Below are 13,526 nucleotides of genomic sequence, written 5' to 3'. Positions count from 1 at the left end.
AATGAAATCCTCGTTCAAAAACAGTATTTTGTATTACTATGGTTATCTGTGTCTAATATTATAAGTTATTTAATAATCTTAAACATTTAAGTGTGACAAATATGCAAAAAATAAAAAAAATCAGGAACTTTTCACAGTACCATGGAATACAATCTGCTGTTGCAAGTTAGATCCAAATTTGTGCTTATGCCCATTTAGATCAGTTAGTATTTCTATCTTAGTGCTATTTTCTGTTGTTTTTGTTAGATCTCCATTAATCTTGATGTTATCGAACAAAATATTCCAATCTCAGATGGCTTACATTAGTTTCTTGTCACGGTCAAAAAAACATAGACAAACAATGTTGTGAACTTTGCAGATTAAATGATTATGTTTGTGAAATCTGCAGGCAAAACAAATGTCATTTTTGGTATTGTGGGAAATGAAAAAATAATAACCCATTACAGCTAAAAACAATGTTTGACTTAAGACAACAAACTATTTTTGTAATATGAAGTATTATGATGTTGTGCACATATACTGGTTGCAACTACTTGCTCCAGGTTGCCAAGTTAAGATCTGTCAGCTAAATGATATTTTTTTTGTCTGTTTTTTTATCACTGAGTCAAGTGTCTTTCCATAGATACCTATAAACATGTGTTATTTAGCTATGAATCAAAGAGACAACATTTATTGGCATAACCTTCTGGGGTGGACGGCAACACACTTGTTCCATCTATTACCAACAGATGGCTCTTTAGAATGACACTCGCTTTATGACCTTTAGCTGGGACAGTTTTATTTTGTGACAAGGACAACGCTTTCAAGACCTGTGCCATTTCTTCAGTCGGCGTGCATATTTATCAGCCTTTTCCAACAGGGATTTAATCTAAATTATTGCAAGGTTATCCTTCTTGAGTTCAACTTAGTTCTGCCACTTCAGTGAAGTAGCTTGGGCTAAAACTTATTGAGGCCACAATTAGATCAAAACAGTGTGAGCTCTGCATTTTAGAAAGATAGCTTCAAAACAGGAGTAAGTGCAGGTGAAGTAGATACTGAATCTGTAGAAAAGCATACATTCACTGCATTACAATGGAGTTCAGCAACACCTAACATTCTCCTCAACCACCACCTCACATACACTAATGCTTATGTGCTTTTACCATGGGATCTCTTTAAATGAAATGCAGAAGCGCATACTGAAGATTGGCAGGTCACTTATATATATATGCAAAGCTGCACTTTTACTATGAAGTTATGTACAGAAAAAAGTTTTCACACAGCAATGCATTTTCATCTGCGTTTTTATAAGCATGGCTCACTGCACAGCATTTTAATTTACAAAGCATCCAAAAATTGAGGGAAATCCTGTTTAATTGTGAAATAATACTGCATTTCACTGATACATGTCACTAAGAAATTATTTTCATAATGAAAGAAAAAAACATATCACAAAAAACTAAAAATGGCCTAAAACTCCAGTAGTGGCCCCGAGAGAGCTGTTCATTGCACCCCACATTAAAGACTTGGACATAACAAAGAACAAGTGGATTTTATTGTCAGACATTACCAGTAGACGGACTTAAAATATCCTTTGTGAACTGCAAGATTAAGTCAAGGGAGTGTTCAAATCAAAAGAGTTTGTTTCTTTCGAGACATAAAAAGGCAGTGAGCATAATTGGGATACATCTGTGAAATTTATGTTTTCCTGTTTTAAGTGAAAGACTCACTAAGTGTCCAAAATGAGACAGGACTGTACACTGTGGGAAATTAATGTGGCTAGCAAATTAAACAAACACACAGACAAAAACAATTTATTTTTCATGAAAAATTGCAGCCTGGTGGCTGCTCTACAAAAACATATTTATCATATTAGCCAGTAATTCTCGAGACAGACTTGGACGATAATGAGAGTGAAGGAAAATGTGACATTTGCCTGCAACAGCTTGTAGACAGGAGTTACTGGGAGCTGACTGCTAAACCTGTTTCAAATACACAGTTGTTGGCCAATTCCTGTTAGTTATAGATGCCAGTGGCAGCCTCTGGAAAGATCATTTATGACAATAAATGTCCACATTTAGTGAGGATAAAAGTACAGCCAGTGGGCTACATGTCAGGATACTATCAGCCAAGTAACAGTAATTCTAGGCTAACAGTGAATCCAACAATTGACTACCACATGTTTCAACATCTGTGTTAAATCCGATTTCTGTGCAGATGAAATTTCTTTTGAGCCACAAACTCAGGCAAACCCACAGCCTACAAAGCTGCTCATGTGTATACAACATCCTCATTTTCTTCTGACGCGCCAGATGCTTCCTGTGCTGTTACCTTAAAGTTACACTACAGCACTGCACAGTTTAGCTGTCTCCTCTCTGACCTGCTGGAACACAGCACGTTGTGATGGGACGGGCTTGGCATGCGGCACCCTGATTCGCTGTTGTCTCCGGATACTAAAGCCTCGCGCACAGTGCATGCCTGCTCTCTGTTCTTTAGCTGTCAGTCCGTCCGGTCGGCTAGCAGCAGTCGGTGCTCGATTGGCTTGGTCTGGAGAAACCATGGCAGACCTGGGAGATAATGTTACAATTCCTGAGTTCAGCTGCCTTCTCCAAATGGATCCCTACCTCAAACCGTACGAAAAGGACTTCAGGAGGAGGTAAAGCACGGCTCAAACGGCGGTTTTGTAAACAGCTTGTCGCCAAAACCAGTCCCCAGGCAAGCGAGCAAGACCCACGCTCGCAGTGGCATTCGTGTCTTGAATTAAAAACATACACACACTAGAAAAAAACCGTTGTTTACAACACAACCTCGTCTTCAGGTTTGACACTTCAAGCGAATAGAGGTCGTATAGAGCTATGTTTCCCACCCGTGCGCAGTAGCTTTACACCCCCGCCCCCCTTTTCTCCTCCCAGTCAGCCGAATAAAACGCGTTCATAGGAGATAAGAGGTGTTCGGCTTATGCAAAAATAATGAACCGCTACCAGAAACTCTTCGTTTTACATGACAAGTTGCTGATAAAGGGCAAGTCGTCTCCTAACTTCCTGTGCGTGATACTTCGAGAGCAGGCACGTATTTCTCAGTCAGCTGACATCCACGTTGCTTCCTGAGGTGATGCTGTCAGATGCGTGCTTGTTGTTTAGTGGGTCCAGCATCTTCAGGGCATCTTTTTCTTTCTGTTGGCCTTGCTCTTCATAACAGTGGGGTTTTTTTTCTTTCTCCGTCTTAGTATCCCGCCTTTAGTAGCTCTGCAACGTAGGAGGCTTGTGGCTAGAAAAGATGCTGCTGCAGCTAGTGGTTTGTTTATCAAGGTTAAAGGTTCTACAATACGAGTTACCCTTCATGCAAAGTGGACTAGGTTATGCTATGTTGCATGATGTTCTTCTCCAGCTTAGACTTGAACTCCGGACATATATAAGTATGAATGCACGACTTCAGAACTCGCCTTTGTGTGTGTGTGTGTGTGTGCGTGGTATTTGTAAATGTATAAAGTGTGAGTGGGTTAATGAATTCAGTAGCAGTTTAGATCATGTTACTTGAAATGCACAAAGAAGAAGACTCCTAGAGTTTTATGACCAGGCCACACTGAGTCATATGCTTATGATTTAACAAAAAAAAAAAAAATCAGTGGAAAGTTTTGACAAATCCTAAAACAGATTAATTTGTTCAACTTTAATTAGCTCAAGTTAAAGTTCAGCTAATTAATGTCATTTTTCTTTTCTAATTAGAGACTGCTAGTTTTGTTTATTCTGTCACTTTTATCACCCAAGGGAAAGGGAACACAGTGAAAATTACAGGGATTTATAGAACGACTGTTTGCTTATTGTGACAATTAAAACAAACCTCAGTTAAAAAGAATAGAAGCTTGCATTTCTGGAGCACTTTACACGAGATGGTAAAAGGGGGAAACAAAACCTTGTCCTTCATTGGTACATGCACTGACCTCATGTACATGAACCTCCAACAGTAAATAGACACTGTAAGTCAATAAATTGTGCAATCTTTCTGCTTGCTACTTAAATGTCCTTCTTATTTTTCAAGTGTTTTTAACCTGATAATCCGACTAGATTTCAAAGAAGGGATGGATTTTGTTAAAACAATAAAGCCCTGCAGAATGAGAGAATATTACACAATGATGATCATAGCATGAACTGTTTTATAGGTGTGACGGCATCAGGCTCATTTCAGTCATTTAAAAACGGTGGGTGGGGGGGGAGTCATGCTTATGTTCTTTTTTTAACTTGCTGCCAAATGGTGATGATGATCTACAGCTCAGATTGCTATCATTTCTGCTCACCGCAGGGTCAGAGCCTGAAACTAAGCTTTAAAACTCTGCTTAGGGGCTATATAGTTTTATCAATTTTCATTACCATGTCAAATCTGGTTTCTAATGTGGCAGGTAAGGGACCGCCTGCTTTGTATTTCAAGCATGTAAGCAGGGCTCTAGCCTTGCAGAGAGATGAGCGTGTCAGCTCCATCTCAGACACAGCTTGGGATTTTTAGGCTTCACCGAGCCCTAGACGTGTCTCAAACACCTGTCCCGCTGATGAAAGTTGCACATAAATTATTTTACATATAGGATCGCTGCTGTGTGAAGGTTAATTCTTGATAAGCCCCTGGTGTTCTAAGGCCCAGAGTCCAAACACCGTATCATGAACGCAGGCACAGAAATCAGGAGCTTTCTCAGGCTGTGGTGTCACGCTGTGTCCCAGTACTAAGAATTTAGCTGGCTTATCAGAAAGAGACCTATGACCACAGAGGCTGATGCTTTAGATTTCACTGTGATGTCATTGCTCAAGGCTGCTCAGGCTGTGGTTTGTTGAACTGTGGTTCAAGACAGATACTGTGCACAGTTGAAATGACTCCAGTAGATTTTGCAGGTCTGCCATTCTAATTAGTTATTCTGTGGTTGCAGGCAGCTCTCATTTTATCAGGATGCTAGTTTCAGATTGATTGTGAAAACAGCCGTTGATATTGCACGCAGGTTACAGCCCCAGTGAGCAGTGCCGTGTTGATATCGTTCATTATTTACTCTTCCTGTTGCGCAAGTCTGTAGGAAGTGCTGCTAGGATTTTGCAGCTCTGGGCCCTATGCATCTCTTAAATTGGATCAAATGAAAGTAGGGAGTATTGGGAATGCTCCTTAGTACTGCACAGATTTGCGTATGTCATCAGAACTCTTCTCAAAGTAAAAGGAATAATTCTCAGTTTTCTGCTTGTGATGGTGATGTAATATATTTACAGAAAAGCTAATTATTGACTTTGAAGGGATGACTATGAATGCAGATGCTCTGACTGGGGGAAATGTAAAGGAGGAGTTAAAGCTGGAAAAGGGGATAACATGCACACTTGGTTGGTTAATAAGAATTATTAGAAGAAAGGCTAGAGAAGATTTGGAACACTGCCTGTTGTTTTAAATTAAATTGATGTTTTATGTACCTTCTTTGAAAGTGGCTTCGGAAGCATTTATTGTCTTTGCCTGAGGGTCGACAAAGATGTGAGTTAAACAGAGGAATTTTGCTTTCATCAATCAACTTCTGAGCAAATGTTCAGGTCTCTCTTTAGCCCCATTAATGCTTCACTAGAAGAACGTTAATGACATTAGTTGAAAGTCACCTTGCTCCTGGCCTGTATGGAAGCCCCTTTTTTATGTGAGCGAAGATAAAAAGCAGAAAAGCTTATTCTTGTCTTTCTCCAGGCTATTGCAGACTTTCTTGACACTTCTGTGCTTCAGCTGTCACCATCAGTCATACACAACACAACAGACCTTAACACTCACTCTAAATTTAGATGTCCAATTGTATAACAGTGAGTGTGTGAAAAGGGTGCAGAGTTCAGCTCATCTGTGGAGAGAATTTCAAGACGTGCTTTGTAATCAGACGGAAAATATTAAACTGGGACTTTGATTTGGTTAAGATATCAAAATAACACCACTTTTATAGTCCCCGAATCCATGGCTTAAAGGAACACGACACATGAGATGCCACAAAGTTGCTGCAGAGAATTTTTAATCAGACAAAAAATATTTACTTGCAAAAATCAAACGCAATTAAAGAAGATGGAAGCACCAGCTCGGGGGGGGGGATAAAAGGGAAGACCTTGAACCAGCAATGCATTGGACTGTTAGGGTTAGACTTTACCCCTAAATTAATAACAAAAAGCAAAACTAATGAAATCTAGACTGAAAGCAAGACTGTCCATAATTCCCATCTGAACTAATAATTAATAAACAAAATTAATAAAAGGCAGCTTAAGCAAAATCCATTGCTAGCGCAGGAGAGGTGTCTTCCCACTTCTTAAATGTGCCAGTTAATTGAGGCGTGTGGAACTTCTTCAGCCTTAAGTGTTGAATTACAGGGTTGCATTAACCATTATTCAACACCACTAAGACTCTTGTCTTTTCTTCTGTCTTCAGCATTAGAGGACTGTAAAAACGACATCCAACGCATTATTACCAACCTACTTTTCAGTGGTGTATCACCTCATCAGTGCGATCTTGCAACAGGACTGCACCAGAATGCCAGTGAAAATAATGGCACAGCACACATGGGTGTGCAACTCAGGAGGGCTTTAATGCTCTCAAACAGAGGAATAAGTGAGTGGAGTGAGTGGAGCAGCAACAGAAGTTCTTAAAGAAACTTCAGTTAGAGCTACCATCCTCCAAAAAGGACTAAATCTTACTCTTGGAGGAGGCCACTAGAAACATCTTGATTGCCTTTTGTGTTTATTTTTCTAAGATGTACCACTGTTGCTTGACTCAACCAGCCGTCAGCCCTCAGCCACCCAGCGTGCTTATTCTACAACATTAGGTACATAACAGTATCATTTTAGGTACGCTTTGCATTCATGCCAAAAATGTGTTGCTCATTCTTTGAAATGTGGCAGGTGTTTGGAACACATGAAAGGGCATGACTGTATACTGCATGAAAGCATTTTGTTTCACAAATGTAGATATACCTCACTTTGGGAGTCACTTGCGCATGGAATAGACTTTCAGGATGTCTGGCCTGGTCACAAAAGCTGCAAAGCCAATTCAACACTGTCTGCATGTTCTTCCATTTTAAGGACGAGGGTAACAGTTTAACTTTTGTGACACAACTGGCCACCTATACAGAAACAGCCACACCCACTCAGAGTTATCAGCCAGGAGACGAGATGAATGCTGTGACATTCATGCAGGAGGAGTGTGTCCGGCATGAATGTCATGTTGCAGATATGAGTTTGGGTTGTCACATCAGAAAATAAAGAACTGAACTGATACATGATTAGTCCTTCTTAGAATTAGAATTAGAATTCAACTTTATTGTCATTGCACATGCACAGGTACAGGGCAACAAAATGCAGTTTGCATCCATCCAGAAGTGCTTTAGTGATATAGATATATTACAATATATATTAGCAATAGTATAGATATGTAAGTATATTACAGAAATGGGTCTATTATGGTATGTTATAATGTACACGGTATGAAGTATGTTGTGAATATTCTATAACTATAAGTATGTACAGGCTGTAGTGAGTACAAGCTATGTACAGGCTATGAACAGGATATAAATATGAAAAACTACAGAATATGAAATAAATAACTACAGAATCTGAAATATACAGCTATACAGAAATGGGAACTATGCAAGTTGTAAACGGTTGTAGGATTAAAAATTATTGAATGTACAGAATGATTATTTACACAGAGCTATACAGTAGTGCAGTTAAGATAAGTGAGGGTGTAGATAGTTTCTACAGAGGCTATATAAAGTGCTAGTGGTTGTGAGTGGTGGTTCAGTCCATGTTATTATTGTGTGTTTGAGGGTACAGTTGTCCATTGTGGGTGTGTGTATGTTCAGTCCATGAGTTTAACGTGGGTCAGATGTCAGGAGGCAGAGTTCAGGAGTCTGACAGCTGTGGGGAAGAAGCTGTTCCGGTACCTGGTGGTCTTAGGCTACGTTCACACTGCAGGTCTTAATGCTCAATTCCGATTTTTTTGATCAAATCCGATTTTTTTGTCTGCTTGTTCACACTACAAATAAAATGCGACAGCAAACGCGCTCTAGTGTGAACGCTCAAAGCGGCCCGCATGCGCAAAAGAAGATGTCACACACAACGCGCTCTGTTTAGACCCAGAGCAACAGTATTGTTTGACTGATGGCCCTTAATATAAAGACTTCGGTCTTCACGTTTCCCAATTTTTGCTTGAAGTTATTTTGTTATTTACATAATAATGTAAATAACCTAATAATGATCCTTATTGCTGTTTCAGAGAGGAGCGGTGCTTCAAAGGATAGCTGCAGATTTCTGTCAGAATCTGCAGATTATACAGGACAAATAAAATGTTCACGTTTCTCCAACGTTGTCTTCCCAGCAGTTTCACTGATATCTACACGGGATGGCCAGAGAAGCGTTCGCGATGTCTTCTCGGGCGCTTCTCTGGCACTGATAATTGGTGTCTGTCTTGTGTCAGTGACGTAAAAGACGGATTTAATGCGACCTGACCGTTCACACAGCAGTCGCTTTCTAAAACATCGGATATGTATCGGATTCAGTACCACATACGAAAGTGACCCAGATCGGATTTGAAAATATCGGATTTGCGCCGTTCACACTGTCATAGCATGATCGGATATGGGACGCATAGGGTCAAAAAATCGGATTTGATGCGCTTTCGCCTGCAGTGTGAACGTAGCCTTAGTCCGGAGGCTCCTGTAGCGCCTCCAAGAGGGCAGGAGGGTGAAGAGTCCATGTGATGGGTGACTGGGGTCTTTGATGATTTTCCCAGCCCTTTTCAGGCACCGCTTCCTGTAGATGTCTTTTATGGCAGGAAGTGGTGCTCCGGCGATGCGCTGGGCAGTTTTCACGACCCTCTGCAACGCCTTCCGGTCCGAGGCAGAGCAGTTCCCGTACCAGACTGTTATACAGTTGGTCAGGATGCTCTCGATGGTGCAACAATAGAAGTTCACCAGGATGTCTGAGGACAGGTGGTTCTTCCTCAGAGTCCTCAAGAAGAAGAGGCGCTGGTGAGCCTTCTTGACCAGCTTGGCGCAGTTGGTCATCCAGGTGAGATCCTCGGAGATGTGGACTCCCAGGAACTTGAAGCTGCTCACACGCTCCACAGCCGTCCCCTTAATGTGGATGGGTGGATGTGGGTCAGCATTCCTCCTGTAGTCCACGATGAGCTCCTTGGTCTTCTCGGTGTTAAGCAGCAGGTTGTTTCTGTCGCACCACTCAGCCAGACGATCCACCTCCTCCCTGTAGGCGGCCTCATGCATGCATCTTCACCAACCCTCTTTAAAGGATTGACCCGTATTTTAGTTACAGTAGCTATTATCTCTTTTGAGAGGGTAAAACTTACCTCAGGGAAACAAACACACAACAAAAATCTAAAAATAATAATAATGATAATAATAAATTAAACATGGTTAATGATTCACTGTCTGATCTAAAGACACCTGTATTCACTGGGATTTGATCGGATGTGTACTACAAGTTTCAAGCAGTCCACCTCCTCACTACTAAAGTCCAGAAATGCAGGAAAACTACATGGTTGCAGCAAAGGAAATGTCAACACCCGATTACGACACAGCAAAAGTGCAGCAGAGGACAACATCAAGGCAGCTTTACTATTTTTGACAAGAGTTTGAATCAGACACAGTCTTCTCTCGGTAATGATATGCTTTTAACTTATTCACGTGACATTGTCTGCTTCAACACAGCTAATCCGATGTGGTGATAATCTAAATCCGTTCACAGCATAGGGCCTGCTGTAACACCCATGCAGACTGGAAAAGAATTGGGCAAGAAAACTGACACTTTATCTGCTGTTTCAAATTGTCTGGCTTTGGCGCTTTTTTTTTTTTTTTTTTTTGTCAGTCCAACCTTTCATCATCATCTGTGCTGTAGACACATTTTTCTTTCCCAACTTGCGCACCTGGTGAAGTTCAGAACAGCAACGACGTGATTAAGAATACTTTGTGGTTCTTTGTAGCAGTTTGAGAGGCCGCACACGCATACTGGATTCAAGCCAAGCAACTCCTGAACCACTTCCTTCGTGCCAGAAATGCGAAGATCACTGTCTTCAGTAATCTGAACATGACCTGAGCTACAGTATAATGTTCCATTCATTCATTCTTGCATGGACACAGACAGCAGTGTCCAGCAGTGATGCCATATTTACAAAAATAATCAGATGCTTTTTTTGCAACCTCGTCCTCGGGCACAGCAAGGTCATACGAGGAGGCAATGGAAGAATCACGATTCTGCTCTGTCATGAGATGTAGTGACAAATGCACATCGCCGAGGCCTTCACTTTGGCCATCAGGCTCTTTAACAGATGATTCAGAGAACTATTTCCATCTACTCCATCATGATTGGGGAGACAGAGAGAAGAGAGGAGAACAAATAATTTATCCTTAGTTTCAGAATTTTTCTACACGCACAATCAGGCTCAGCCATGAAACTACATGAACACATGATTCCAATTATAATCCAATTATTGTAGTTAGTAGATTCATTAAGGACATTCCATAAGGTCAATTTGATATATATAATGAAGACTAGGTAAAGTCTGCTGGTTATCATTATTATGTTTCTGGTCAACACCAGAAAGAAAATTCTGCATTGTTATGCTTTTATAATTAGAGCTTTGAGGCAAGATAAAGGTTTGTGCAATGTCTAATCAAGTGAAGGTGACCCTCACATGTACTTTGAGTTAACTGCTCATTAGCACAACAAAACACAAAAATAGATGGTTGTGTGGTCGACATTAGACCTTGTAACATTAGCAAATTAGCATTGTCACTGTGAGCACTGTGAAACTGTGTTGATTTCTGTCAGATAAAGTAAAACGTACTGATTGTGCTCACCGTAGTGCGTTTTCCAAGGCAAGAAAAACCCTACTACCAAAGCATGTTGTTTTAAGCTGTCTTGTTTAAATGCTTTATTAATTTCTTACTTACTTTAACTGCTAAGATATTTCTTTGAACTTGGTTCATTTTCTTAATTTCAAAATTAACTGTCATTGTACAGTTGCACTGAAAAAATGGCGTTTGACACTAGAATCAAAAGAAAGGTGCCATGGTAAAGTATAAGTGTGTTAAGATGAACAACAGCTCCTTGAAAAAGGTTTTCAACCAAGCCCAAGTTTTGTAACTTAATATAAATGTGACAAAATCTCCAAAGAGACCCTCCTGCCCAGCTCCCAAGAGAGAAATTCTAGTTGGCATCCATTCCTGCTGCTGGGCATGGGAAGAGCTTGACTATTCAACTTTTCTTTATGGTCTTTTTGTCTTCGGATTATCCAATCTCGACGTCATGCTGCTCTGCTTTTTTGCCCACTCCACTTCAGTCTCCTGCAGAGTTTGTTTCTTTTGTGGCCCAGAGGAGGGAAGATCTTCTCCCACTGGAGATGATCGATTCTCCACTGCTTCTCTGTGTGCTTCAGAGTTGAAGTCAAGTTTTTCCAGCTGTTTCTGAGCCCCATTTCTCGTATTCAGGAGAGTGTCTCCAGCTGGTCTGCTTTCTTGGACGATATTTGAGCCTCAGATTTCTCAATGGTGAGCTCTTTTCTGGCTTACCTTCTCAAGCACCTGCTAAACCCTAACTCTGATTTTCAATAGAGCTGTTGCCAGCTCATTAGCTTCCTTTTGTGCCTTCTGGACTTTGGTCTTGCTTTCAGCAGAGCTTTATCCAAAGGTCTACGTTTTCCCTCTTGTCCTCATGGTCTCAGCATGTAACTTTGAGAAAAAGAGCAAATATTTTTACTTTATTTTTACTGTTTGAAATCACAGCCTTGCATAAAGGAAGTGGTACCTCAGTGTATTTGAGGGACACATAAAATTAATGCCATACAGTAGTTTTACTAATTTATGACTTCATAAGCACAAAGTTCTGTCCATGTGTAGCGAGACCTTATTTAATTAATGATACTATTAAGTGTTTATTGGCGTCGGTTGCTGTACTTTGGTACTTGGGGTAATTACCAATAAAGTGTAAAACACCCATGTGCACAATAATGTTAAAAAAAAGCCTGAAAAGGAAAATGCAGATTTTTAGTATTGAATAGAAACTACCAAAACATAAACCAAGAGGACTTGACACCACATGGGATTTAAGTAAAAGCTTGGCTGTTTATTTTGACAAGCTTTTGTAGCCTAGAAGACCCTGGAGGGCTGTGATCACCATCCAAGTCAACTGATTGTCAGCAACATTATGTCAGTACCACCTCCCAAGACAGTGAGAGTGAGAACATAACTCTAAAACATTACATTTGATTTACAGAAATGTATTAAACATAAGGTTCTGACTGATCTTTTCTTTGTGTCCGGAGTCATTATTAGGTATGGATGATTGATGAAGTTATGGATTAATACCTAGAACTCACTTTGGTTGTGACCAGTTAGTACTCTAAAGTTGCAGGCAATTTAATAAAGCCAATGAAGACTACTACAAGACTACTAGGTACAGATGCCTGCTGTTAATTAAACCATGTATATCCCACAGATATGCATATATCATATATTCTAAATTAATCCATATTTGCTCATCTTGTACAAAAATAACATCATTCTTATGGTGTCCTTATGCAGTTGTACATGGCAACAACATAGTTACTTTCTAAACAAACATTGATGAATGAATATTCTGTCTTTGCAGTTTAAACCAAACTTATAGCCTTTAAGGAATATTTGGCCAACTTGATATTTTAAGTGAAAATGTGTTTTCTGTCTAAAACTGTCAGTTATCTGACACGGGGATGAGAATTTTGTTGTATGAAGTGGTGTTGCAGTAAGTGTGATCTCTCAATTGTGCCACAGGATATTTTTCTTTTCCAATATCTTTGTAGATAGAGAAGTTATCTAAACCAAAAGATAAGAGATCCAGGACAGAAATCTGTTCTTCACATCTATAATCTCCCACTGCTCTATTACCACTGAATGGGAGACGGGACAAAACACTTTTGTAATTTCAAGCAACAGGGATTAGTAGTGTCTCTAGTGGTTTGCTACCTCAAAATGAGCAGCGGTGTATCTCTCGGAAACTGAAATATTGCTTTGCACTATAGAGAAGCCTGTTATAAAATTCAGCCATGTACCAGAGGTCTGTCTCATCTCTCTTAGTCCATAATCAATATTTTGGTATTGATAATGGACCCCAGCATTATGTAAAAGGAGTGGATTAGTAAACAGTGTTCTTTCATATCATACTTTAAGCTTCACTAAATATTATATAGAATTTGTTAGTTTGGGCATATTAACAGTGTACAGCTTCTTTCCACTGTGGTCAAAGGGCTAAGAACGGCATTATTTGGGTTCATGGCTCTTAATATGCAAAGAGATCAAGTACTAATAAGATATATCACATTGCATAATGATTATATTTTTTAACCTCCTAAGACCCGAACTCTTCCTTGGCATGCATTTTTAATTTCTCTGTGATATTTGGGCATATTGGGACCTGATGAATGTAAAAACGAAGAACTACCCGATTTTTTTTTTTTTTTTTTTTTTTTTTTTTTAACCTAATTTTTGTTTCTAAGAAAAATGAGAGCCACATATGAGA

The 13,526-nt window shown here is 39.9% G+C and overlaps 1 protein-coding gene across 1 annotated transcript in view; it reads left to right on the top strand.

The window, feature by feature from the left end:
- The first annotated feature begins 1,518 nt into the window (after nt 1–1,518).
- Nucleotides 1,519–13,526, top strand: part of gbe1b (glucan (1,4-alpha-), branching enzyme 1b) — a 105,522-nt gene continuing 93,514 nt past the window's right edge. The window contains exon 1 of the mRNA XM_026193026.2: nt 1,519–2,635. Coding sequence (XP_026048811.2) covers nt 2,454–2,635 — 182 coding nt within the window. The 5' untranslated portion in view covers nt 1,519–2,453. The remainder of the gene's footprint in view (nt 2,636–13,526) is intronic.

The sequence above is a fragment of the Astatotilapia calliptera genome, chromosome 14 (genome assembly GCF_964374335.1).
Source record: "Astatotilapia calliptera chromosome 14, fAstCal68.1, whole genome shotgun sequence".
NCBI classification, from domain to species: Eukaryota; Metazoa; Chordata; class Actinopteri; order Cichliformes; family Cichlidae; genus Astatotilapia; species Astatotilapia calliptera.
This window is presented reverse-complemented; position numbering and strand designations above follow the sequence as displayed.